This window comes from Eretmochelys imbricata, chromosome 2, assembly GCF_965152235.1.
Source record: "Eretmochelys imbricata isolate rEreImb1 chromosome 2, rEreImb1.hap1, whole genome shotgun sequence".
Classification (NCBI taxonomy): Eukaryota; Metazoa; Chordata; order Testudines; family Cheloniidae; genus Eretmochelys; species Eretmochelys imbricata.
In genome coordinates, this window is record NC_135573.1 from 191820615 (window position 1) to 191844026 (window position 23412).

The following is a 23412-nucleotide window of genomic DNA, read 5'->3' on the forward strand; positions in this document are numbered from 1 at the left end:
AGTATTTTTTCTTAGTAAAATGTAGTCAAGTGTTATAACTTACCGGCTCTCCCTCTTCTCCTAAGTGTCCTCGACTGCCTTCTATACCTTTAGATCCCTGAAATTCAGACAGTAAAAGTGAAGATTAATACTAAAATTCTCTTTACTTTAAAAGGTGAAACTATTAAGGATTGTCCTGATGGGTTACTTTATTTAGGAATGGCTAAAAGTTTGCAAAAGGCAATTTTATTCTGTACATTGCAAACTTCATTGCTTTGTTGATTGTGTCTTCAAAGCACTCTTAAAAAAAAAAAAAAAACAAAAAAAAAACCAAACACTGGAGAAATGGGTTCAGCAAAGCAGGATAAATGGATAACCTGCAGGGAGAAATCATTTTAATTTCTTAATATCAGCTTTTTAGGACATAGGTTCTCAAACTGTGGTCCGCAGACCACCAGTTGTCCGCGAGCTCCATTCAGGTGATCTGCGGATAATTCCCTCTAAGGTGCGCGCCTGGGCGGCCACACACAAGAGAATGAAGGGCCACCCACCTAATTAGTGGCACTGTGCAGGCGTGGCTCCACTAATTAGGTGCCTGGGGGGGGTGAGGGGGGAATAGCAGGTAGGTGGGAGGAGGCAGTAGGGTGAGAAGAGGGGTAGGGGGAATTTGGGATGTGCAGATCTGTGGTGGCCAGAGAAAGGCGACTTTCTCCAACTCAGGGGCTGTCGCAGCAAGGGAAGACCCCCCGCTTCCCAGCCCCAACTCAGGGGCTGTCGCAGCAAGGGAAGACCCCCCGCTTCCCAGCCCCAACTCAGGGGCTGTCGCAGCAAGGGAAGACCCCCCGCTTCCCAGCCCCAACTCAGGGGCTGTCGCAGCAAGGGAAGACCCCCCGCTTCCCAGCCCCAACTCAGGGGCTGTCGCAGCAAGGGAAGACCCCACCACCTTTCCAGCCCCAACTTGGGGGCTGCCATGGCGAAGGAGAGAGGGCACATCAATTGCATTAGAAAGGTAAGACTACTGATATTAAAATATGAGTTGTGTGCATTTGTAGAACAAAAAACTATAATTAAGATTTTTTTTAATATAGAGCTTTTATCCAAAGTGCTTTACAATAGTTAGCTAACAAACAACATTTGGGAAGATCATTAAATGGTCCGCTGAGACCCGCAGCAATTTTCAAGTGGTCCACACAAAAAAAAGTTCGAGAACCACTGTTTTTGGAAAAATAAAAGCAGCATTTATGTCACCTAAAAGAATATTAAACATTAACAAAGTGTGGAAACTGGACTTTTTTTTTTTTAAATGACAAATTTTTAAAAATTCAAATAAAGCAACAGTTGAAAAATCACTATCTTCTTTAGGCTTTACAACTGGTTTGATTTTATACAGCTAGACTTACCAGAGCAGGGGTGGGCAAACTTGACCCGAGGGCCACATCGGGAAATAGAAATTGTATGGCGGGCCACAAATGTTCACAAAATTGTGGTTGGGGGCGGGCTCTGGGGTGGGGCTGGGGATGAGAGGTTCGGGATGTAGGAGGGTGCTCTGGGCTGGGACTGAGGGGTTTGGAGAGCGAGAAGGGGATCGTGGTTGGGGCAGGGGTGTGATGAGAGGCTCAAGTGGCTCCCAGAAGCAGCGGCATGTCCCTTCTCCGGCTCCTATGCGGAGGTGCGACCAAGCTGCTCTGCAGGCTGCCCTAGCCGCAGGCACCACCTCTGCATCTCCCATTGGAGCATGTAGGGGTCGGAGCGGGGCCATGTCGCGGCTTCCAGGAGCCACATGGTGTGACCCCCACCCCAGCGCCCTGGCTGGAGTGGGGCTGAGCCGCATGGTGCGGCTCACAGACCAGATTAAAATGGCTGGCAGGCTGGATCCAGCCCGCAGGCCATAGTTTGCCCACCCCTGTACTAGAGTATATTTTTTCAGCATGGTTTTGCCAGTCAGTAGTATACCCGGTCTATTTATGCTGTGAGTATTTTGTGTTTGTTCATTGCAGATTCCCCCCCACCCCATTAGGAGCCAATTCAACTTTGGAATTATTTTTTTAAAAATAGATCTCATGTTGTTTGGCCTACCTAGCTACTGCCTCTCGGGGAGGTAGGTTGCCTACACCGACGGGACAATCCCTCGTCAGAGTAGGGAGCGTCTATACTGGAGCACTACAGCGGCACAGCTGCAGGATTTTAAGTGTAGACAAGCCCTGAGAATAGATACAGGCAAAGGCAATAAAAGTCTTCCTATAAAGCTCCAACACTGGAATTTTCCTGGACTTGGCTGGCCCCTGTATAATTACAATCCAAATGAAAGGTCACAAAAACTTTCTTACTTTATTTCCTTGTTTCCCTCGGAGTCCCATTCCACCTTCCTCCCCAATGCACTCGCAAAAAACAGCGCAGCATGTCCTTTCAGCAACGTTAGTCTCGGAAAAGAGGAAGAAACCACATGTGAAACTTCATTTTTCATTCATACTTCCCTGATCCTGAGCACATTTGAGACATTGAGAGTTTTGCATTTAATTCAGGAGGAGCATGATTGTGCCTTACATTCTACAGGCTAGATTCTCAGCTGTGGCTAAGCAGCACTCCGTGCAGCAGGCCTTTGCAGCACCCTGATCCTATCTGGCAACCAGGGCTGGTTCCAGGCTAAATTAGAGCAGCCTCTACTCTTCCCCTTCCTCCTTCCCCCCCCCCCCCCGTCCCCAGCCACACTCCTTGCACCAACAGCTGCCAAGCTAAGTGGGCTGCTCCAGTACCATGAGAAGATTCTCTTACACACAGTGGGAAAAGTCAGCTGGCTGAGCAAGTTGACTCTAGGCCTGTCAACAGTGTTGGCACAAAGCAGCCCGAGCATACCAGAGAATCTTGCCCTCTGACTATTGTATTCAGTTGTGAGCCTTATTTAGTTCTTTAAGAAAATGACTAGGGCCTTAATCAAAACTCTAACTAGACACACTGGAGCTTCTCTGAATGACTTACCACATACTTGGACAGTGCTTTGGCAATATTTCTCATGCCAATAGTTAATTGAGTCATGTATTCAAATCCTTTTCCAAACTCAATGTACTGAAGCTCATCAAATTTAGAGGCTCCTTCCAGAACAACAGTTATCAGTGCATCCAATCCTATTTCAAACATTGACCATAAATGAGCAAAAACAAACAAAACATTTATCCAAATGAATATTGTAGACAATTATTTAGTTGATAGGATCCTTGCGTGTATGAATTCAGATTATTATTATTATAAGGGTAAAACAAAGATTATAGATTAGAGAATGAAAGTCATGATTTATCTTCACATTTTATTTTTAAGAGTCCATAATTAATTTATAGAAAATAAATGGGCCAGTGGCAATCTGGAATCACTAGCAACCATGGAATGAATTCTCTGTGTGAAGTTTGAGCATCAAAGAACATGTGACCACTGTGGCTGTCAGCACAATTATTTCCAGAATATTTTGTCCTTTCACCTGAAACCAAGTTTTTAATTTTCAAAATAATACTGCCTTGTACTAAAATTGAGTTTAAAGCTGAAGAGAAAAAACACACACTGGGCTAGATCATCAGCTGAGGTAAATCCAAAAATGGAATAAAATAGATTGAAAAATATCCTAGTATCATGGCCAGAATTTTCAAAAGAGCTCAGCTCCCACATTTAGGACTAGATTTAAAAAACAAACAAAAAAAAAACAAAAAAACCCACCACTTCAGCTCCCATATATACACACCAAAATAAGAGGCCAGATTTTCACTAAAGCTCAGCACATTGGGTACACGTGAGCACTTTCGAGAATCAAGCCATCAGCACCACAGTCCGAGGCACTGCATGCTCAGCCCTTTTGAAAATCTGTTCCCAGTGAAAGGTGCTGAGCAAATCTGGTGCTTTTCCTATATTTATTTCATGACCTTGTACCACTTGTTGATGATTGTGGGTTATCACACCACATCATCATGCATGGAAGCTTCATGACAAAGCAAACAAAAAGCAATGTTAGAGAGAGCCACTAATTCAGAGTGCTATGTCCTATCTCCATATCCTGGCTGCTAAAAGGGAAGGCATTATTTTTTCTTCTGTCCCTTTTTCACCTGCCTTTCTTCAGCTAAAGAGCTTTGGGTTGAGTAACACTCTTACAGACCCTCTCAAAGTAATTTAATTTAAATATTTGTCCGCTTTAAGATACCTTTTTTTCTGAGTTCTTCTGACTTTTGTTCAAGTTCTTCTACATCTTCATCCAAACCATCTGAAAACACAAGTAAAACCTAAAGAGAGAGAAAAATCACAGGAAGTCAAAAGCAGAATTAAAACAAAAGAACTTATTTTTGGTCCAAAGTCTTGGTGTAAGGGACTAGGTTACCTTCCTTCTATTTTGATCATCAGCTTTGCTTGGAAATGTTTTCCAGAGTGACTCCAGGAAGTTGCCATTGAGATGAGATGGTTGGTCAATCATGATATTTCTCAGGCTGTTCAGTATTTTCTCACTGTCAAATTGGAACTTTGAAGACACGGGTGTAACTGTGTTGTTCAGGTAAACAGCCACACTGCTCTGTGTCTTTGTCCCTACATTGCAACTCAGACTGCTTAGGGATGTGAGAGCTTTTAGAATGTCAGGAAGATATGCTTTCAGCTGGTACTGTCCATGGAATAAATGGTCACCTCTCTTTTGTGAGGAGATGTCAAATCCCATAACAATATCCACAAAACAAGCTATAGTGGAGAAGAAAACAAAATATCACAATTTAATGCACAAATTTAGGTGGAGGAATAGAGAAAAAGAGGGGGACAGAGTTTAAGCTAAAGAATCATGGTAATTGTAGAATTCAGTCAGATACGGACAGGAAAACAAGACAACAGTTGGTGGATAGAATATGTATAGAGAGGTCCTTAATATCTTTAATCCAGATCAGAGCCAAATTCACCCTGAATTCATCTTTTACACCAGCAGAATTATTCCAGGGATGAACTTGCCTCGATATATGTACTTCTGCTGAAAAGAAAAGGGAGACACTTTCAAACATAGCAATTGTAATTAACTTAAAAAGTATTTTTAAGTTCAATTATTTTTTCATCTGAACCATTTAACAAATTTTACTCTTATTGAGGTCAATGTGAATTTTGCTGTTTACTTCAATGGGAGCAGAACTAGTCTCAATTTCATGTTAGTCCCCATCCCCAACAATAGTTAAACAGACTGAAACTTTTTTTTTTTTTTTTTTTTTTTTTTTTAATAGTGCACTGTGTTGGAAGATGCTTTAAGAGTTAACGATGCTGTACTAATAGTCTGTTCAATACACCTAGAAGTCATACTGACAATTCTGTCTCACATGTAGGTCAATACTAACAAAAAGGGTGGAACACCTTAAATCAAGATGATTTAAAATGACAACTTAAAAAAAATTGATTTAAGTTAGGTTAAGCCTTTATAAAATTAATTTGAAATTTTGTGCTATTGCAACTTTAGAATAAAATTTATAATGTACTTGATTGTAAGTGCTGCTTTTTTAAATGCCAGTGGTGGTGGGGTATCTTATTTGAGTTTTACAAACTGCTATAGGCAAAAGAAAAGTACTAAAAATTAAAACCCTGATTGTGCAGGCATTTAAGAGGTATCTAACTTTACTCATATGACTAGACAATGAGGCTATGCTTTTAAATTTAAATAGATGTATGAGCGCTTCTATTTTTATGAAACATGTCTTAGTGACAGTATCACTTCAGAGCAAAACAGCTTCTGTGTTAACACTGAGAAGTTATTTAGACTTTCAGTACATTAACAGGTTTCAGAGTAACAGCCGTGTTAGTCTGTATTCGCAAAAAGAAAAGGAGTACTTGTGGCACCTTAGAGACTAACCAATTTATTTGAGCATGAGCTTTCGTGAGCTACAGCTAAGTCATTATGCAAGGTAGCCTATTTCCTCTTGTTTTTTCCTACCCCCCACCCCCCCAGATGTTCTGGTTTAACTTGGATTTAAACTTGGAGAGTGGTCAGTTTGGATGAGCTATTACCAGCAGGAGAGTGAGTTTGTGTGTGTATGGGGGTGGGTTTTTGGAGGGGGGTGAGGGAGTGAGAGAACCTGGATTTGTGCAGGAAATGGCCTAACTTGATTATCATGCACATTGTGTAAAGAGTTGTCACTTTGGATGGGCTATCACCAGCAGGAGAGTGAATTTGTGTGGGGGGGTGGAGGGTGAGAAAACCTGGATTTGTGCTGGAAATGGCCTAACCTGATGATTACTTTAGATAAGCTATTACCAGCAGGACAGTGGGGTGGGAGGAGGTATTGTTTCATATTCTCTGTGTATATATAAAGTCTGCTGCAGTTTCCACGGTATGCATCTGATGAAGTGAGCTGTAGCTCACGAAAGCTCATGCTCAAATAAATTGGTTAGTCTCTAAGGTGCCACAAGTACTCCTTTTCTTTTTGCGAGTACATTAACAGTTATTATGAACTTTTATTTATACAAATGGGCAATTTTTTAAAAAAATATATCTTAAAGTTAATTACCTAAATATGAGCTTAAGGATCAAAGAAATTTTCAAGACCACAAGTCCTAGGGGCTCCCAATTGCAACTGCTAGTGGAGGAGTAGAGCCTGGTCAAAGCATTTCAGTTTCTTGACTTATGGAAGTTCAGTATATCCAAGATTGTGTTGGTTGTAAATATAGCTCACCTATTTTGTGTCGAGTTTGTGTTGTTCTCACAGTAAGGGTTAATGGAGAACTGGAATTATTTTCTGCATAAATGAGTATTTTAAGAGTGAAATCTCTCAATTGAAAAAAAGTCTGTGTAAAACCTCAAATTCCAACAGTTAGGAAACTAATTGGAGAAATAAGTATAAAACATCCACTTTAGCAATTTAAACCTATGAAGTAGGAAGAAAGTAAAGAATTTGCAATGTGTAAATAAAATATATGATTCAGTCTAAAAGGTTAAAATCAAATATTCAAATTTAGATTCTTTAATAATACAATATGGTATGCCTGCACCTTGTGAACAAGTCACTTATTTCTTTTGCCACCAATTACGTCTTTCTATGTTCTTGCTACTGCCAATGCTACTACATGACAGGGTTAGAGCAGCTGCACCCCCACATCAGAGAAAGAGGGCAAAGGCATACAGGGAAAAGGAAGCAAGTGATACTCTTTCCCAATCTGGAGATTTGTTTTCATTAGTCTCAAGCTCTAGGACCAGGCTCTAGTGAAAGAAAAGGAGAGAGCAGCTCAGTGCTCTGTCAATGGCTGTGAGGGCAGAGAAAGTGCCAGCCCAAAGAGGAGGTGAAGAGTAAAATATCAGGCAAGGCAAAGAAAAATAAACTCCTTTCTTCAATGGGAAAGTAAAAAGGAGGCTCCTCTGAGCCAATGAATTGCAGGCTGAAAATCAGAATAGCTGTAGCAAGGAGATCTAGATACCCTAGAAGCAAAGGGAAGATGCACAGGGGTTGGGGGGGGGGAAATGGGGACGTTGACATAAAGGCATATAAGCTGAAGGAAAGTGATTGTAAAGGATCAGAAGCTCTGTTTTCAAGGCAGTGGAGGTTAGTTGGCCAGATTCTGCCTTCTGCCAAGATTTGCTTAGTACAAGAAAGGAGGACTGGCCACCAGGGAGCTTGTTACGACTTATTAGCATGGCTCTGTCCCAGCATGCTTTGACTCGGCCCAAAGGTGAATTTCTATTGGCTGGGCATAGCAAGGAGCCTGCAGTCAACTTGATGGCATTCCTCTGTCTGTTTGGATGAAATACAATAACTTTTGAAGAGGCATCTGCTAAGAAGGCAGCTTCAACCAAGTCTGTAATTACTTATCTCTCAGACAAAGGAAAAAGAATGGTGAGGGGAGAAGAGGAAGCTGGGGGGGCGGGATCCTGCCAGGAAGATTGGGTTGCAGTGAATCCCTGAAATAAAGGGGGATGGGAGAGAAGCAAGGAGCTTGACCTACGGAAGCTATAAAGTGTGCGACCCCCTAGTTTATTTTGAAAGTAGGAGCAAAACAGGAGTATGTAAACAAAGCATTTTCCCTGCATGTTCCAACCAGTAATTTTGGGCCAGAGTAATTTATAAATGCTGGAGCTAGAAAACTCAAACCTGGCTTTTATTAGTCCTCAGTGATGGTCAAAAATAATACAAGTTTGAAGAAAAATAGCTCTAGAAGTGGGACAGATATAAGAAGTCAGGATTGAAATCTGAATTTCCCCCTTATTCATTTATACTTACTTGTAGGAACAGCAGGTTTACATAGGTCATCAACTAGTCTTTTTTTAATAATCTTCAGCTCTTTGAAATCATGAACAGTGTACTTCCTTTCCGAGACGCCAGCTATTTGCATGAGCTGTGAGTGATCAATATCCCCAACTCCTATAGCATATACATGAACACCTTCCCTTCTCAGATCTTCTGCTGGTTCAGCAACATCATCAAACGACTTCCCGTCAGTGACTACCAGCAAAACTGGCTGGACATTTCTTGTTACTCTTCTGCTGCGTGCTGGTGCAAAGAATTCCTTCACCTTCCTAAGTGCAGCTCCAATTAAAGTGCGAGTTCCTGTCATCTGTTTAATGTTCAGTTCTGATTTGCTCTGAAAAGCACCCAGGCTGAATTCTCTTTTATACCCATCACTGTACTGGGCAATGCCAATTTCAACATTGTGCTCATAATCAATCTGATCTATTATATCTTTCAAGAAATTCTTCATCGTGGCGAAGTCATCTGGTTGTATACTATTGGAACCATCAATCAAGAAAACAAGGTCTGCTTGAATTTCACACTCTGAAATGGAAAAAAAAAAAAGGAAAATTAGCTTATTATTTATATAGTGCTCATAACGTGCTGGGCTCTTCACAGATAAATAAACGACAGGATCCCTGCCCTCAAGAGTTTTCAGTCTAAACAGAGACAAGACAAAACAAGTGCAGACAAACACAAAGGAAGTGGGGAAGGTGAGAGCAGGACAAGGCTTACAAGTACAAGACTGTGATTACTTCAGTGGTTCTGCACACATCCTATTGATTCACTTTATGTGTATTTTTATTACATGGAAATAATCACAGTCATACTCTGAATCCTATTCGGGTTTTTTTAAAGATCACTTTGGGGAGAGAATGAGCATGAGGGAGTGTAGAGAGGAAGACTGAGGGAAAGAGGAGGAGGAAAGCTCAAAAAAACAAAAAAAGAGAAGGAAAGAGGGATAGAGGCTGGCTGACATCCTACAGCAGGATGAGTGTGGTAGTTGAAGAGAGATGGAAGGAGATTAGGACAAACAACAAATCAGTTGGGCAATCAGCAAGTGTAAAGGCAGATCAGAGTTTGTATTTTAGAGGACAAAAATTCTGATAACGTGAGGACATGGATTGGGGGTGAGTGAAGGTACTTCCCACCTGTTCCCTGCTCTGCTGCTGGCAGAATGAGAAAATTTTCTGGAGCTGGGGCTTTAAGAACACTCCAAAGCTCCTCCTGCTGTTTTTCTAAGTGGTCAGGGAGATGTGGCTGTGAGCCCATATTCCCAGGCATCTCCTGGTTGGATCTGGCATGAGATGGGGATTTCTGTTCCTCACTGATGGGAGCAGAGCTCCATGGGGTGAGGTTTTTGAGACTGGAGCAACAGTGCACTGTTACAGGCTCACACAGAACTTGTGGGGAGGAGCAGAGATTCAGGAGAAGGACACTGCTGAATACAGGAGAGCTTGGAGGAGGTTCCAGAAGCAGAAACCCTCCGAAGTATTTGTAAAGGGACAGGCGTACAAGCATACATAAAAACAGGGCATGTAGGGAACAGGGAAAGCAGTCTGTGCAACAACTGGATGCTAGCATGGAAGGGCCCCCCAAACAAGCCAGTGAACTGCAGACCTTACACATTCCAGCAGGTGTTCTGCTATTGTCCTCAGATAACAGAATGGATTAGAAGAACCTCAACTACTAGGCTTCAGGAGACCCAACCCTTTACTGGACTTTCCCCTAATGGCCAAGTTAACAATGGTCATTGTTGTAACTGACAAAAGCCTTGTCTACACTGGTGGCGGTGTGTAGGATATGTGTAGCTACACACCACGGTGAAAAGCAGGCTGCATCAACACTGTACTGGGTAACTACACCTCAGGGAAAAGGCTCAGGCAACAGGGAGCTGCCAGAGCCTTTCCTCACTGCCTGATGCTTGCTAGAGCCTTTCCTCGCAAGAGAGACACTATACTGCTAAAAATAGTGTCAACAGGGGAGGCACAACTTGGGCACATAGAGAGTATAGGATACATGCCCTAAGATTCTGGCATGTCTTTATTTTCCTAAGCAGAGCCTCTCTGTCTTGTGCTCTTTATACCTGTGGTAGAGAGGTATGTAGTGTATGTACTCTGCACCCCACTGTCAGCGTAGATCTAGGCTAAGGTGTTGTAATAAGAGTATGCATGGACCTTTCCTCCCAGCCGTAGTCAACTATTCGTTCACACAGGCGTGCCTCCGAGTGCTTCCTGGGAGCCCTACAGGACCTAGCCCCTATGGTGCTTGCCTCTGAGGCGCAGTAAAGCTGTCACACTACTGACCATCTAAAGAAGTTTGGTGGACAGCAGCACTCCAGTAGCCCCAGGAGGGGAGGTTGATTACAGTCCACTCTGACCCAGGGCACCGGTCAAATAATACAAACAACAATTTGTAAATATTCTTGTGACTAAATACATTCACACTGATGGTATCCATGGAATCATGTCATTCACTGTTTGCAAGTATTCCGACAGCTTCCAGACAAGTGAGAAAGCTGTGGGAGTCACAGGAGTGCCATGAATTTTAATTTGAATGCTCATCTGAAAATCTATACTAGAAATACATTGTTACTTGTTATTCTTTATTCGCCTGTAAAAAAAGATTACAATCATCCAATCGGGGAGCAGAAACATCATGTGACTTATGTTGGCCCACTAACAGTGCAAATAATGAACAGAAAATAAGTGAACAGTTAGCAAAAAGCCCATAGGGTCACTGTAGCACAGGCCTGCTCACTGCCCCCTGGGCAACCCCTTACAGCCAGAGATCATTCTGCAGCACCCTCACTCTGTTATCCACCTTCCATGGCCCTTTAGATCTCATAGTTCAAAAGTGGTTCCAAGAATCCCCCCAAAGACATCCCATTTATTGAGTCCTCTGACACATACTGGTCCTGTAGGCCCCAGGCAGTTCAAGGTCCCTCTCCAGATTAACACACAAAACACAAACTCACACAGTCTTCATCGCAGCTGGCCTTTACGGTCTCTCTCCTGCTTGTCCAAGGTCTCTCCCAGGTCTCACTGCCTAGAGACCTTCCTCCAACTTCAGCTTTTTTCCCTACTGACCCAGTGCCTTTACAGGAACCTTCTTGCTCCCTCCCTGCAGTCTATAAACCTAATTACAACTTTCTCTCCCACCCCTCTGAAGCTTCCTGCTTTTTTTAATCTGCCAGCTCCTGATTCAACCCAGGTGTGGTTCATCCTGCGGACGGTCAATGTAATACTGTCTCACGGCCCACCAGTGGATTACCCTGAGAGGCTGCAAGTTGCCCACCACTGGACAAGAGGATGCCACTGTGCAGTTTGCATGGTGTAAGTTTCCTCATAATTGCCACTGCATTTTGATTGCCACTTGCAATTGTCCCCATCTGCCTGTTCTTGCCTATTTCCTCAGCAGAGCTCATCAACCAGGCCAAATCATGTGGTGCTTTTGTGATGTATGTAATTGATTAGACTAGTTGTTGTGGGGATAAGCAAACTGAAACCTGACCTCAGGCCTTTCAAAGTGAAAGGTTAGTGCCCTAATTTTACCCTTAATGAAAGTTCTGAACCTGCACAGACTAACAATATCATCAACTATTTAACCAATGAAAATCCTCAGTTGTAGGATCAAGTAAGGATAAACTTTAAGAAACTTCCCTTTTTGCCTATAGCTTGGCTTGCTAAAGAGAAAAGAATACCATAAGGAAGCTAGATAAACAAATGAAGCCATACACATTGCTTTGAAATTTTAGAGATGTGTCTCCCCATCTTCGCCAATTTTTAAATAAATTGATAAGGAAAGTTTAAACTGTATAGAGTAGTAAAAACAAACACTTACCTGGTTTTGAATCATCACATATTTTTTCTGATATTGCTACAGATGTGTTTTTGAGTCCTTCAAATGTACCCACATAGTAATATTTGTCTTCTGATCCGGCCATGGCCAAAAGCTCATCAGGTTTTGCTCCTTCTATCCCAACAGCATAGATAATAATTCCATTGTCTCTTAATCTCTTGGCTGTGTCACCAAGCTGTGCTTTATCATGCGACTCACCGTCTGTTATCACTATAAGAATCTGTGGAACTCCCTTGCTTTTGCGGCTGCCGTGCTCCTGAGCAAACAGAGCTTCCGAATAGTCAATTGCCTTGGCCGTATACGTTGAACCTCCTTTATTTACGTCATTCTGGATAGCCTCAACAATCTCAGATTTTGCTGTGTACTTATTAAGGTAGAAAAACGTTTCCGGTTCATCAGAATATTTTACAGCTCCAAACTGAACTCTATCTGGAGCGACATCAGATTTCTTCACCAAGGCAATCATGAAGTCTTTCATGGTTTGGTATTGCAAGGGACTTATGCTCCCAGATCCATCTATCACAAACACAACATCTAATCTTTCTATCCTTTTGCATTCTGTAAAAGAACAAATGACAAAACAAAAAAACCCAAACAGATAAGTACGTACGGACTCTTACTGAATCTCTCGTATTAGTCCCTTTGTATTCAAGCAAAGCTTGTGAATTTGGATCACTTTTTGGAGGCAGCAACACAACTGAACATCCTATGTTAGGCATGTTTTGGGAAAATCCATCAGTGCACAACAGAAGAGCCTAACCACTAATCCTAAAATAACTGATAGTTTCAACTTAATCTAAAATCCAGAGAGACGGGGGGAAGAAATGAATGGTAACACAACAGAATGGGATCAGGCTAGATGATCGTAATGGTCTCTTCTGGCCTTAAAAAAAAAAAAATATATATATATATATATATATCTATGAATCTGTATTCTATTAGAATACAAGCACCAACTAAAAGCTTGTGTTTTCCCCCAAAAAACATATTTTAAGTTTTTCATTTTTGGAGTTAAGTCAAATTTCTGTGACCCTTGTTCTACAGAGTCATCACACACAGTTTTATGTACTATTTACGAATGGAAATGAGCCAAATTCTGCTGCCATTTGCATCTATGCAACCACACTGAAATGCATGGAGACCCACCAGCATCAATGATAGCAGAATTTATTTTGTGCTTTGGATCTATTGCAATCTTTTTTCTGTGTGTAAGAAAAATGTTCAGTTTGGAGACTGAAGCCCTGCCACCCCTGCACAGTCCCCAAGGCCCTGTGTTGCAGTGACCAAAAAGGGCTGAACGGGACTTTTGTGAAACCCATTAAAACTACTCCTAAATTAAAGATCAGCATTTATGACGAGGAGATGGGAAGTCAATACCTGATTAACAGTTTCGTAAGGAGGACATTGTAGCTCCTAAACATGGAACAGAATTTATACCTTTCAAGGCATAACACAGTGGCAGGTTTGATCTGTTCTCACTTTGCGACAGCAAAAATGTGTTTTCTGCAATTGGATAAGTGAGTGAAAAAGATAACCAGATCTCAGTCCTGTAAGCCCCTGAAATGGAACATGCAATGTGCAAAGAGGAGAGAAACTCCTTGTGCTCTCCCCAGCCCCATTGCACAACCATGTATGGGGCCAGGCATAACCTGGCCCTGGGCTATTCCATTTTTCAGGTTCTTATACATCAGCAAGCTGTGCAATGTTTGGATAGCAGCCTCTGCAGAGAAGTGTTTGCACAGATGGTTATTCTATTTTATTCTATATAGGTTCTTATACTATAATCATCACCTCAATATACCTTTGTGCCTTCCAGCCATGTATTAAGCAGTGTGTGTTTTTCCTCTCATCTTCTCCCCAGGAGCAAAAGTGAGTTTAGTGAGTTGTTTTGAATGTCACCCCCACTCCCCATATGTTTATGTTAGAGAAGGCCAGGTCAAAGGAAAATACCTTGCACGTGGAGTGGAAGGTGGAGAGGTTTGTGACGGTCCTTAGTTCCTGTGAGAGTTCGTTTCACACAGTCCTGGACTGGGCCCCCCCAAAATTAGTAGCATGTGGTACTCACTACCATTTTCATCTATCTTTACACTGTTTTATGCCTCTTTTGCACCTATTTAAATGCTTCCATCAACACATTTTCTTAAAAGCCTTGGCTACATTGCGTTTGAACCGCATCTGGAACCCACACTGAAACTTGTAAATATGGTTCCAAGAAAACTAGTTTCCGGTGCTGTATTGCTGGCAACATGGATAGGGGCCAGACTCTCTGTGTGTGTCTGTGGCTATCAGGTAAATACAACCTATAGAGCCCATTTCTGCCCTCATTTACATGTGCACAATTTCTGTGACTTCAATAGAAGTTGCTCCCTTGTAAATGAGGGCAGAACTAGGCCATTAGTGTAAACAAGAATCAGTCCCCAAGGATGTTTTACACTGCCAGAACACCACAAAAAAGCCTTAGTATAAGGGAGAATCAGATTCTTAGTCTTTTCTTACACACATTAGCATACATGTACTTTTAAAATATTATGAAATTTATATTATTTGTTTGAGAGAATATAGCATCTTTGAAAGCTAGTAGGACAGACCTCCTGGTACTGTGATCCAAATTCTACCTTCATTTTCTCGCATGCTTCTCATCCCTGTAGGCATCTCCAAGAGAAGATGGCATTGCAAGGCGAAAGCATGCCTGTTTATTTACTTTATTACAATACTCAACTGTCTGGACAGAACAAAATTCCTACACAGACTGACATGAGTTATTGAAAACAGCAGTACTTACCCTCATAAGGCCTGCATATTCCAAAGATGATCTCATCTTCTATGTGCTTCAGAATATCAAACTTCTCAACGTAAAAAACCAGCTCACGCTTCCCACTAATCTCTTCCAGCTGAGTTTTATTTGCATTAAACACCCCAATAGAGTAGATAACAACACCTTGATCGCGTAGGTCTCTTGCTGGACTTTTTACTTCATCCTGCGCTTCCCCATCTGTTATCAGGATAAGAATCTTTTTGACAGCGGGACGCGCACCTTTGGGAGGCTTGAAATAATCAGCTACAAATGTCAATGCGCTTCCTGTTAGTGTATTTTCCCCTATAAGAGACATTCTATCAATAGCACTGAAAATGTCACTTTTTGAAGAGTATCGGTCAAGCTGGAACTCTTCCTTGTTTGTGCCACTGAACTGGACAGCCCCAACCTGCACTCGGTCTGCGCTGATGTCAGATTTGTTCACCAGTTCTCTCATAAAGTTTTTCATTTTCAAAAAGTTCTCTGGTCCTATGCTTCCAGAACTGTCCACTAGAAACATGATGTCAGCTGTCATTTCTTTGCAGGCTACAGAAGAAAACATTTATATTAGTATAACCCAGGCTGTACATTAAAAATAAGTAAATAGGCTTAACTGGGGCAGGATGGTCTGGGATAGATGGGTGGGTGCTAAGATTTCTGGCTGTGCTGGGTAAACTGGGGAATAATGAGGTAGGTGAATGGATGGGTGGGTGCTGTCTGGAGAATAGCTGGGTCGGGGAGCCTGGGGCCAGTAATGGGCCCTCTCTCACATGCTGTTACTGCCCCCTCCTCCGGTTGCTGCCGTGAATTAGAATCTACTATGGAGCAGCTAGAAGTGAGGCAGAGAGGTCACCCAAGTGTCACAGTAGCTTCCAGGAGAATCAGCTGCAGAGCTGTCCCTGCAGCCTGACTGGGTGCATGAGGATCCGGATGGGCTGAGCACAGGTGTGACAGGGCTGCTGCTTGTGTGAGTGCCACCCGAGTTGCATGACACTGGACAGCACTGCTATAAGTTTAGTAGGGTTGCTAAGGAGAGGTTTGCTAGGTACATGCATTTACACACACAGGAGAGATATTGTTGTCTGAGCCACTTCCATTTCCGAACAGAAAGAGATTCTGTGGTTCACAAATCAATAGAGGCACAAAAGATTCAGGGGTTTACAGCTGTGTATAAGCATATGACACTAGCATTCTAATAATGTACCTGTTAATCACAAACACCAACTTGACATAGCTCACTGCTAGAGAATTTAGCTTGCATTTGTGTTCTTCTTACTCTTTGTGTGTGTGGTGGTGGTGGGGTTGAAGGCTATTGAGCATTACAGTCTTACAAAGACAATGATCTTAAATGCCATCTTGCCTGATTGCAGACTGATGGTAGGGTTAGTGCTCTGTGGGCACCTGAACAATTCATGACACAGGTATTTACACTGGGACAATAGCAACACAACATGACAAGTTGGAAAACACACTACTTGATGTAGGACTACCCTCTTCAGTTGAAAAGCCATCTTGTTTGTTACAAAGCTGAGGAAAAAAAGGAGGAAGGAAAAGGAGTGCTTTGATGCTGTGATTGAAACCAAATTAAAATACCCATGCTTTTTTAAAGCATATGATGAACATACACATAATGGATTTAAGAAAGAAAGAAAACTGCATTATTTATAATTGGCTTGCAGACAGCCATCTCAGTTCAAAATGTGCCCAAAGTATATTTCTACATTTCAGTTATTCAGGCTGGACTAATATGCTTATGTTTTGAACTTGAAATTGCTTGTTATAGAAGAGGAGCGCTGTGTTCAATTAGCACTCTGAGTTCAAAGGGCAAAATCAAAACTTTCCTTACCTTCTCCAGAACAGATCCCTTGAACAATTTCATTTTTTATGTTTTTCAAAGAGTCAAACTCATGCACAAAGAAAGTCCTGCTCTCTGACCCTGCAATCTCATGTAGCTGTTCTTCATTTGCATCTTTTACACCAATGGCATAAATATTAACCTTCTCATTCCTCAGGCTCTCAGCAGGCTCCTTCACACTGTCATGTGACTCCCCATCGGTTAGGACAATAAGGTGACAAGGCACCCTGCCGGCTCTCTGCTCCCTTGCCTTTTTAAACAGTGGCTGCATGAAAGTCAAAGCTTCTCCAATATAGGTATTCCCATATATTTGCCTAATGTTGTCAATGGCAGTCTCTAAATCGTTTGTTTTGCTGTATTCATGAAGTTCAAACTCCAGTCTTTTGACATGTGAGTACTGCACAGCTCCAAAGCGAACTTTATTCGGCCCTATGTTAAACATCTTAACCACTTCCTTCAAAAATTTTTTGATGTCTCCGAAGTCATTAGGATGAATGCTTGTTGAGCCATCAATGAGCACATAAATATCAGCTTCCTCTGTGTCCATACATCCTACATGGAAAAAGAAATTGTATACAGCATTAGTGCGAGAACAAAATTTAAAGAGAGAAACACTGAGAGAAGCACCAAAGCAGATAGACATGTAATTAGGGCCCAGAGTCAACCAGTATTTATACAATGACACAAACCCAGGTGGAGTTCCACAGCGGCAGAAAATCTGCCAGAGAGTGAGGTGATCATGGCGCAACGTGGCTGCAACCTCAAAGTAACAATGGCTTAGAAATGCTGGTTATTTATCTTATGATACCTGGAGTTCTTCAGGTTATGTGATCCCTATCTGTACGCCACTCGAGGTGTGTATGCACTCCATGTGCCTAAGACCAGAAGATTTTTCAACAGCAGTGTCGCTTGGGCCGCATCAGTGCCCATCATTTCCTTGTGCTCCAAGTCGAGGGCATAAGGGACCACATGGACTGACCACCTCTCCAGTTCATTTTCTACCATGAATAATCCAAGGAAGGGATCAGAAGCAGAGTGGAAGGAGGGTGGGTAGTGGAATACGGATCGGGACCACAAATCTTGAAGACCACCAGTTACTGTAAGGTAAGTAACCAGAATTTCTTCTTCAAATGACGGTCCCTTTGCGTTTTCCATTCAAGGTGGCTCACAAGCAGTACTCAATGGTGCAGGGAACCCTGATGTGTTTGGCAGCGTGATCCTGCAATCTGAAAGGATACATCTGCTGACGAAACTCATTCTAGGGCATAATGCCTAGAAAAAGTATGCATAGAGCTCCATGTTGCCACTCTACAGATCTCCAGAAGGGGAACTCCATGAAGCAAAGCCACTGATGTAACCTGTACACCTTGTGTGGGAGGGGTCACCATCAACTCACAGCTTGATGCAACTTGAAATCCATTTAGAAAATCTCAAACGTATGAAAGGGGAAGCAAAGGAGACAACTAGATTAGGAGATTCCCTGAAGTGTTCTGTCGTCTGCAGGTAGAATGCTCAGGCTCAGACAATCCAGAATGGTGCTCCCTGTCTTTTCTGGTGGCATAATATTTGGGGCGGAAAATAGTTAGCTATATGACCTGATTTAAATGGTATTCAGAGGGAACATTTGGAATGAATATAGGGTGCAACCTCGAAGAAATCTTATCCTTATGGAAGACTGTGTAGGAGGGTCCACCTTAAGGGTCCCAAGTTCACCTACTCTTCTGGCCAACAACTGCAGAGACTGACTGCTTCTGTGCAAAGGAGAGTGGACCTCCCTATTCCTGTTTTTTGATATAGTGTACTGTAGTCATGTTAGATGTGACTTGACAATGTAGGATATGGATGAGTGGCAGGAATCTTTTTCAGCCTTCATGCACTGCCCAGAGTGTCAGGAGGTTGATGTTTAGCTTGGATTCTTCCTGGGTACAAGAGCCTGGAGCCTATCCAAGTGAGCTCCCTTGTCTATCCAAGTGAGCTCCCTAACCCCATTCAGAGGCATCTGTAATTATCTTCTTGGGTGATGAGGGGATGAAGGGAACCCCGCCAGGCACACAGCCTCTGTTTTTCAACCAGTGTGATGACAAAACTCTGGGGTTGGAGCTGTAAAAACTTGCTTGTCCAGGCTGTGTTTGCTTGGACTATAAAAAACTGTCCACAACCATGCCAGCAGACACCAGAAATGCAACCTAAACATTTATGCACATTAATGATGCTGTCTGAAAAAAAAAGCTATTTACCTTAAAAAAAACCAAAAAAACAAAAAAAACCCACACCACACTTGCTAACCCAATGAAAATAAAATAATTTAGGCACCAATCCCATACTGGGTTCTGTTAGCATGGACCCTCCTTTACACCTATGCAGAGTCCCACTGACACCAAGACATAAATTGCTCCACTAGGAGACCGTGATGCAGAATCTTTGCATGAATTCAATAAAACAACATGAACCAGTCAATATGTTAAGAAGATGGGTCTGAGCTACAGTTTGGATCCAGTTTCAGCTACAGAACTGCACTTCCTCAAAGGCTAAAGTTTGGAACTAGATCAAAAGTTCAGGGGGTTTTGGATCCAGTTTTTGGTTCAGGACCATCTCTACTTAAAAATCTTCCACCTAGAGAAAAGATAGAAATACAATTACTGGGAAAGGTTTACCTGTTTTAAGTAGTTCTCTTCTTTCAGTCTGGACATACAGCTTGTCCTGAATTTGATTCAAGAGTTTCTTTTGTAAAGTTCCGGCTTGTTCTGGCAGGTCAGAAAATGCCGTCAGCTTAGTAACATATCGCTGTTGAGGATATGATGCTATCTGGGTTAGCTGGGTGTCGTCAGCATTTTCAATGCCTATGGTGAATACAGTCACACCAGCTCTCCGAAGATCACGAGCTGCCTCACTTACGTTGTCTTCAGAGCGTCTGTGGGTGATCAGAATGGCTATTTGCTCTACTCCTTGGGCCTTTCTGCTTCCAAATTTTACACTGAAGACATTTTTCCTTGTAGCATTAATGGCAGCACCGGTGTTGGCCTTTCCTTCCCTCGGAGAAAAGCCCTGTATTTTCTGCAGAATAGCAGTTTTGTTTGTTTCTTTGCTCAATAAAGATAACAGGTGTGGCTCACTGCTATATGTCACTAGGCCAATCTTTGTACAGTTCTTCTTCACATCAAGAATGGAGACTGTATTTTGCAGGAAATTTTTAATATCTTCAGATTTTGGTTTTGAAACACCCTCATCTACTATGAACACAACATCAGCAACAGAATTACAAACTGCAGTGGGAAGAGAGGGGGAAAATGACACAATATTAATTGTCTACTTCTTGGCCAATCCATGGAACAGTCTTCTAAAATAGTTTCCCTCATCCAGATTTATCTAGAAACACAGGAATTGCCATACTGATCAAATTAGCAGTCTACCTAACTCCAGCATCCTGTCTCCAGCAGTGGTCAATACCAGCCACGTCAGAGGAAGCCCAAAGGAAAATGCCCATTAATTAGTTGTTTCAGGGCATAAACCAACAACAAGAGCTATTTTCTCTCAAAAATTACCAAATCTGCAAGAATAGTTACAGCTTCACTCCACCCACTCTCCATTCACTTTTGTGGAGTCCGGAGTTAGTCCTGCAAAAAGTCATGAACAGATAGGCACTGGTTTTCAAAATGTCAGTGTTACATGCCTCTCTGTATACACAGGTACCTGGTCATGTACATGTCTGTTCTCTTCCTTATTTTAAAATATGCATGTCATTTAATATTTTGAAAATTTAGCCCAAAATGTTCAAGGTGTCTTTCTTTCTAACAGTGAATTACTTCTTCCAACCAATATGATCACAATTTTTTCATAGCCTTGCATTCCTTACCTTCTTTCTCAGGAACACTCTCAATTATATCTGTTGGTATTATGCCATTAATATCTGTTTGAATAACATCCTCAATGATCTTGGTCATGTTTTGAGAAGACATACTGAGATCCCTCACTGTGCGAAATTTATAAGAAAATTGAGGTGTAGCCATTGACTGCAGTTCTTGAGGAGAAACATCCTGAATCCCCATGGCTATGATTTTTACCCCATTGCTTTTCAAGATCTTGGCAGGCTCTACTACAGCATCCTCTGATGCCCCTGAAGTCAAGACTACCAAAATTTGTTCTTTGTCTCTTCCGCTAGCTGGTCCTTTGAAATAGGTTCTGTGAACTTTTCGAAGGGCATTGCCAGTTTTTACTGAACCACCCTTGAATACAACGTTCTTTTTGACATGGTTCAGCATTGGGTTCTTTGCTTTATAGGTGTCCAACAGAAATTCAGTGTGCAAATCATCACTGTACTGGGCAAGTGCAATACGGTATTGGTTAGGAGTCGCTGTTAGATGACTGATCATTTTGCTAATAAAAGCCTTCATAGAGGGGAACGCCTTTTTTCCCAGGCTATTAGAGCTGTCAACCAAAAGGACAATATCTGCAGATGTAGGGGCTGCAAAAAAACCCCAGAAAATTAAATGTTATTACATACTTCTTACCCTTTAACTCTACAATACTCAGATGATAAAAGCAATGCTTCACAGAAGAATTTATCCAGAGATATCCAGAAACATAATGTCCAAAAGCTGAAAAACATCCTTCTAAGCCCAAGAATTCTCTCTCTCTCTCTCTCATATTTTAAGCTTATTTTAATATCATGAAAGATTACAAAGATGGGAATTTACCATCTGTTTGGTACCTAGGACTTCCCAGGAGATGTAGCTATTCAGCTATTCTGCTTCCTTTTTGAGATTTAAATTTTTTTATTTTTTTTTGGTATTTCTACTGAATGGGATCTGACGAAGTGGGTATTCACCCACAAAAGCTTATGGTCCAATACATCTGTTAGTCTATAAGGTGCCACAGGACTCTTTGCCACTTTTACATTATCTAGTGTTTCCAGTTAGAGAAATATCTCTAAGCGCTAACTGCTTTCACATCTGCCTGTAGTCACCACCCCATAGCCACAAACAATGCACTCTGGGTTATTTTTGCTAACATTCAGTTCAGCACATGGCACAGTGTAGTTCACCCTTAGTGTGGAGGACCCATGAAAAGTCCCCTGAACCACTTAGGCTCAGGAATTGCAAGGAATTGTGCACCGCAAAAGAATCTCCATACTAACTCTACTGCAGAGGGCTGGGATGGAGGTGGCGCCCAAAATCCACATTTAGGCAGAACCTTATCCTTTGGCCCCAATTCCCAGTGCTAGTAGCTAAGAAGGGCTGAGACAACTACTCCACCTCTTATGGAGGAGTCAAGGTATTGGGGTGAGAGAAGAGGAGCTGCAGCTTTACATGGTCACACCAGTTTGGATGGGGAAAATTTCACCTCTTCCTGTCATCCCCATACTCTTCACTGGCACAGTCATAGTTTACCTTAATACAGTAGATTTCAAGGGTATGTCAGTGATCCAGACAGCCTTAAGTGACAAACAGAAGGGTTAAAATAAAGCACCCTTCCTCCTACTTTAACTTACACGACAGTAGATGACATCTGTCACATTCCTGAGAACGTATATTCTCTCCCATATGGAATCCTATGGCAACTGTGGACTAAGTGTGCAACCCTCTTCAGAATCTCATTGTGTTGTATGCCACAAAGTGGCAAAAGTTGCTTTTTCTTTTTGCCTTGATTCCTCTGTGCTTAGTTACGTGCCTGTCACAAGTGCTGATTGCCTCCAGCAAGTGGCTAATCATCCGTAACCTCCACTGAAGTCAATAGGAGTTGAAAGCCCTCAGTTTTTCTCAGAAGATCACCTTGCAGCATTGGGCCCCACTTTCCTCCTGAGCAACTTTCCTAAATTGTGCAACATGCCCACCCTATCACATTGATCTGGCCCCCTCCACGGCCAAATTCTGCCCTAACTTACACTACATGCAATGCCTGGGATTTATACTAAGGACCCAGTTCTGCAGAACATTACATGTAGAATCCTAGTGACCCCAACAGAATCCATGTGAGTAGGGTGCAGGCCTGGATCCTCCTTTTGCACATGCTGAGTAATTAAATCCCAGGTACCCCCTTGAAAATAACTTAATTACATGTGTGGGCTTCATTTATACACTATCTGCATTTTTACCTCTGAATTTGGCCCTAATCTATATAAGTCTGTCAAGGTTTTCGATAGCACTGATCAACCTAATATGTAAATCTAATGTCCATCTCCATTATCCAAACACAGTTTCAGTCTATTATACAAAGTCTCATAAGATATAGAGATCCTGACACAAGAGTCTCAGGCTTCACAATTGGGAAAATTGAGGACTAAATATTGTATTAAAAAAAATCACATAATACAACAGAATACAAAGGATACTGAAATACCAGGTGTCTGAGTTACTGAAGTTTGACTCCCAATAAGGAAGAGGAACAAAGTCAGCAACATCTTCATATTATGAATGAACGTTCCAAGCTTTAATTCTGGAAAAAATAAAATAAAAATCCCATATACCAAAGACCCTGGAACATAACTGCATAATGCATTAGTATAAGGAAACTTATAGGGTTGGGAAAGATGTAGTCCAATCCCAATATGCTGTTATAAGAACCGAAAGCAATATAGATAAAGAAACAGGAAAACAGTAAAGGATACACTGTCTTCTTTATCCATGTGTAACACGGCGTGCACTCACCGCCACGGCACCTCCTGCTAGTTACCTCGGGAATTAGCTCATCTCAGTGTCGGTGCGCCTCCT

The 23412-nt window shown here is 42.0% G+C and overlaps 1 protein-coding gene across 1 annotated transcript in view; it reads right to left on the reverse strand.

The window, feature by feature from the left end:
• Positions 1-23108, reverse strand: part of LOC144260614 (collagen alpha-6(VI) chain-like) — an 83319-nt gene extending 60211 nt beyond the window's left edge. Inside the window, exons 1-12 of the mRNA XM_077809296.1 lie at positions 23042-23108; positions 20559-21167; positions 19360-19968; positions 16697-17257; positions 14839-15396; positions 12039-12614; positions 8187-8738; positions 4334-4683; positions 4160-4238; positions 2956-3101; positions 2307-2399; positions 44-97 (exon numbers count right to left, since the gene is read on the reverse strand). Of these exons, the coding sequence (XP_077665422.1) occupies positions 44-97; positions 2307-2399; positions 2956-3101; positions 4160-4238; positions 4334-4683; positions 8187-8738; positions 12039-12614; positions 14839-15396; positions 16697-17257; positions 19360-19968; positions 20559-21167; positions 23042-23108 (4254 nt within the window). The remainder of the gene's footprint in view (positions 1-43; positions 98-2306; positions 2400-2955; positions 3102-4159; positions 4239-4333; positions 4684-8186; positions 8739-12038; positions 12615-14838; positions 15397-16696; positions 17258-19359; positions 19969-20558; positions 21168-23041) is intronic.
• Positions 23109-23412: the final 304 nt, after the last annotated feature.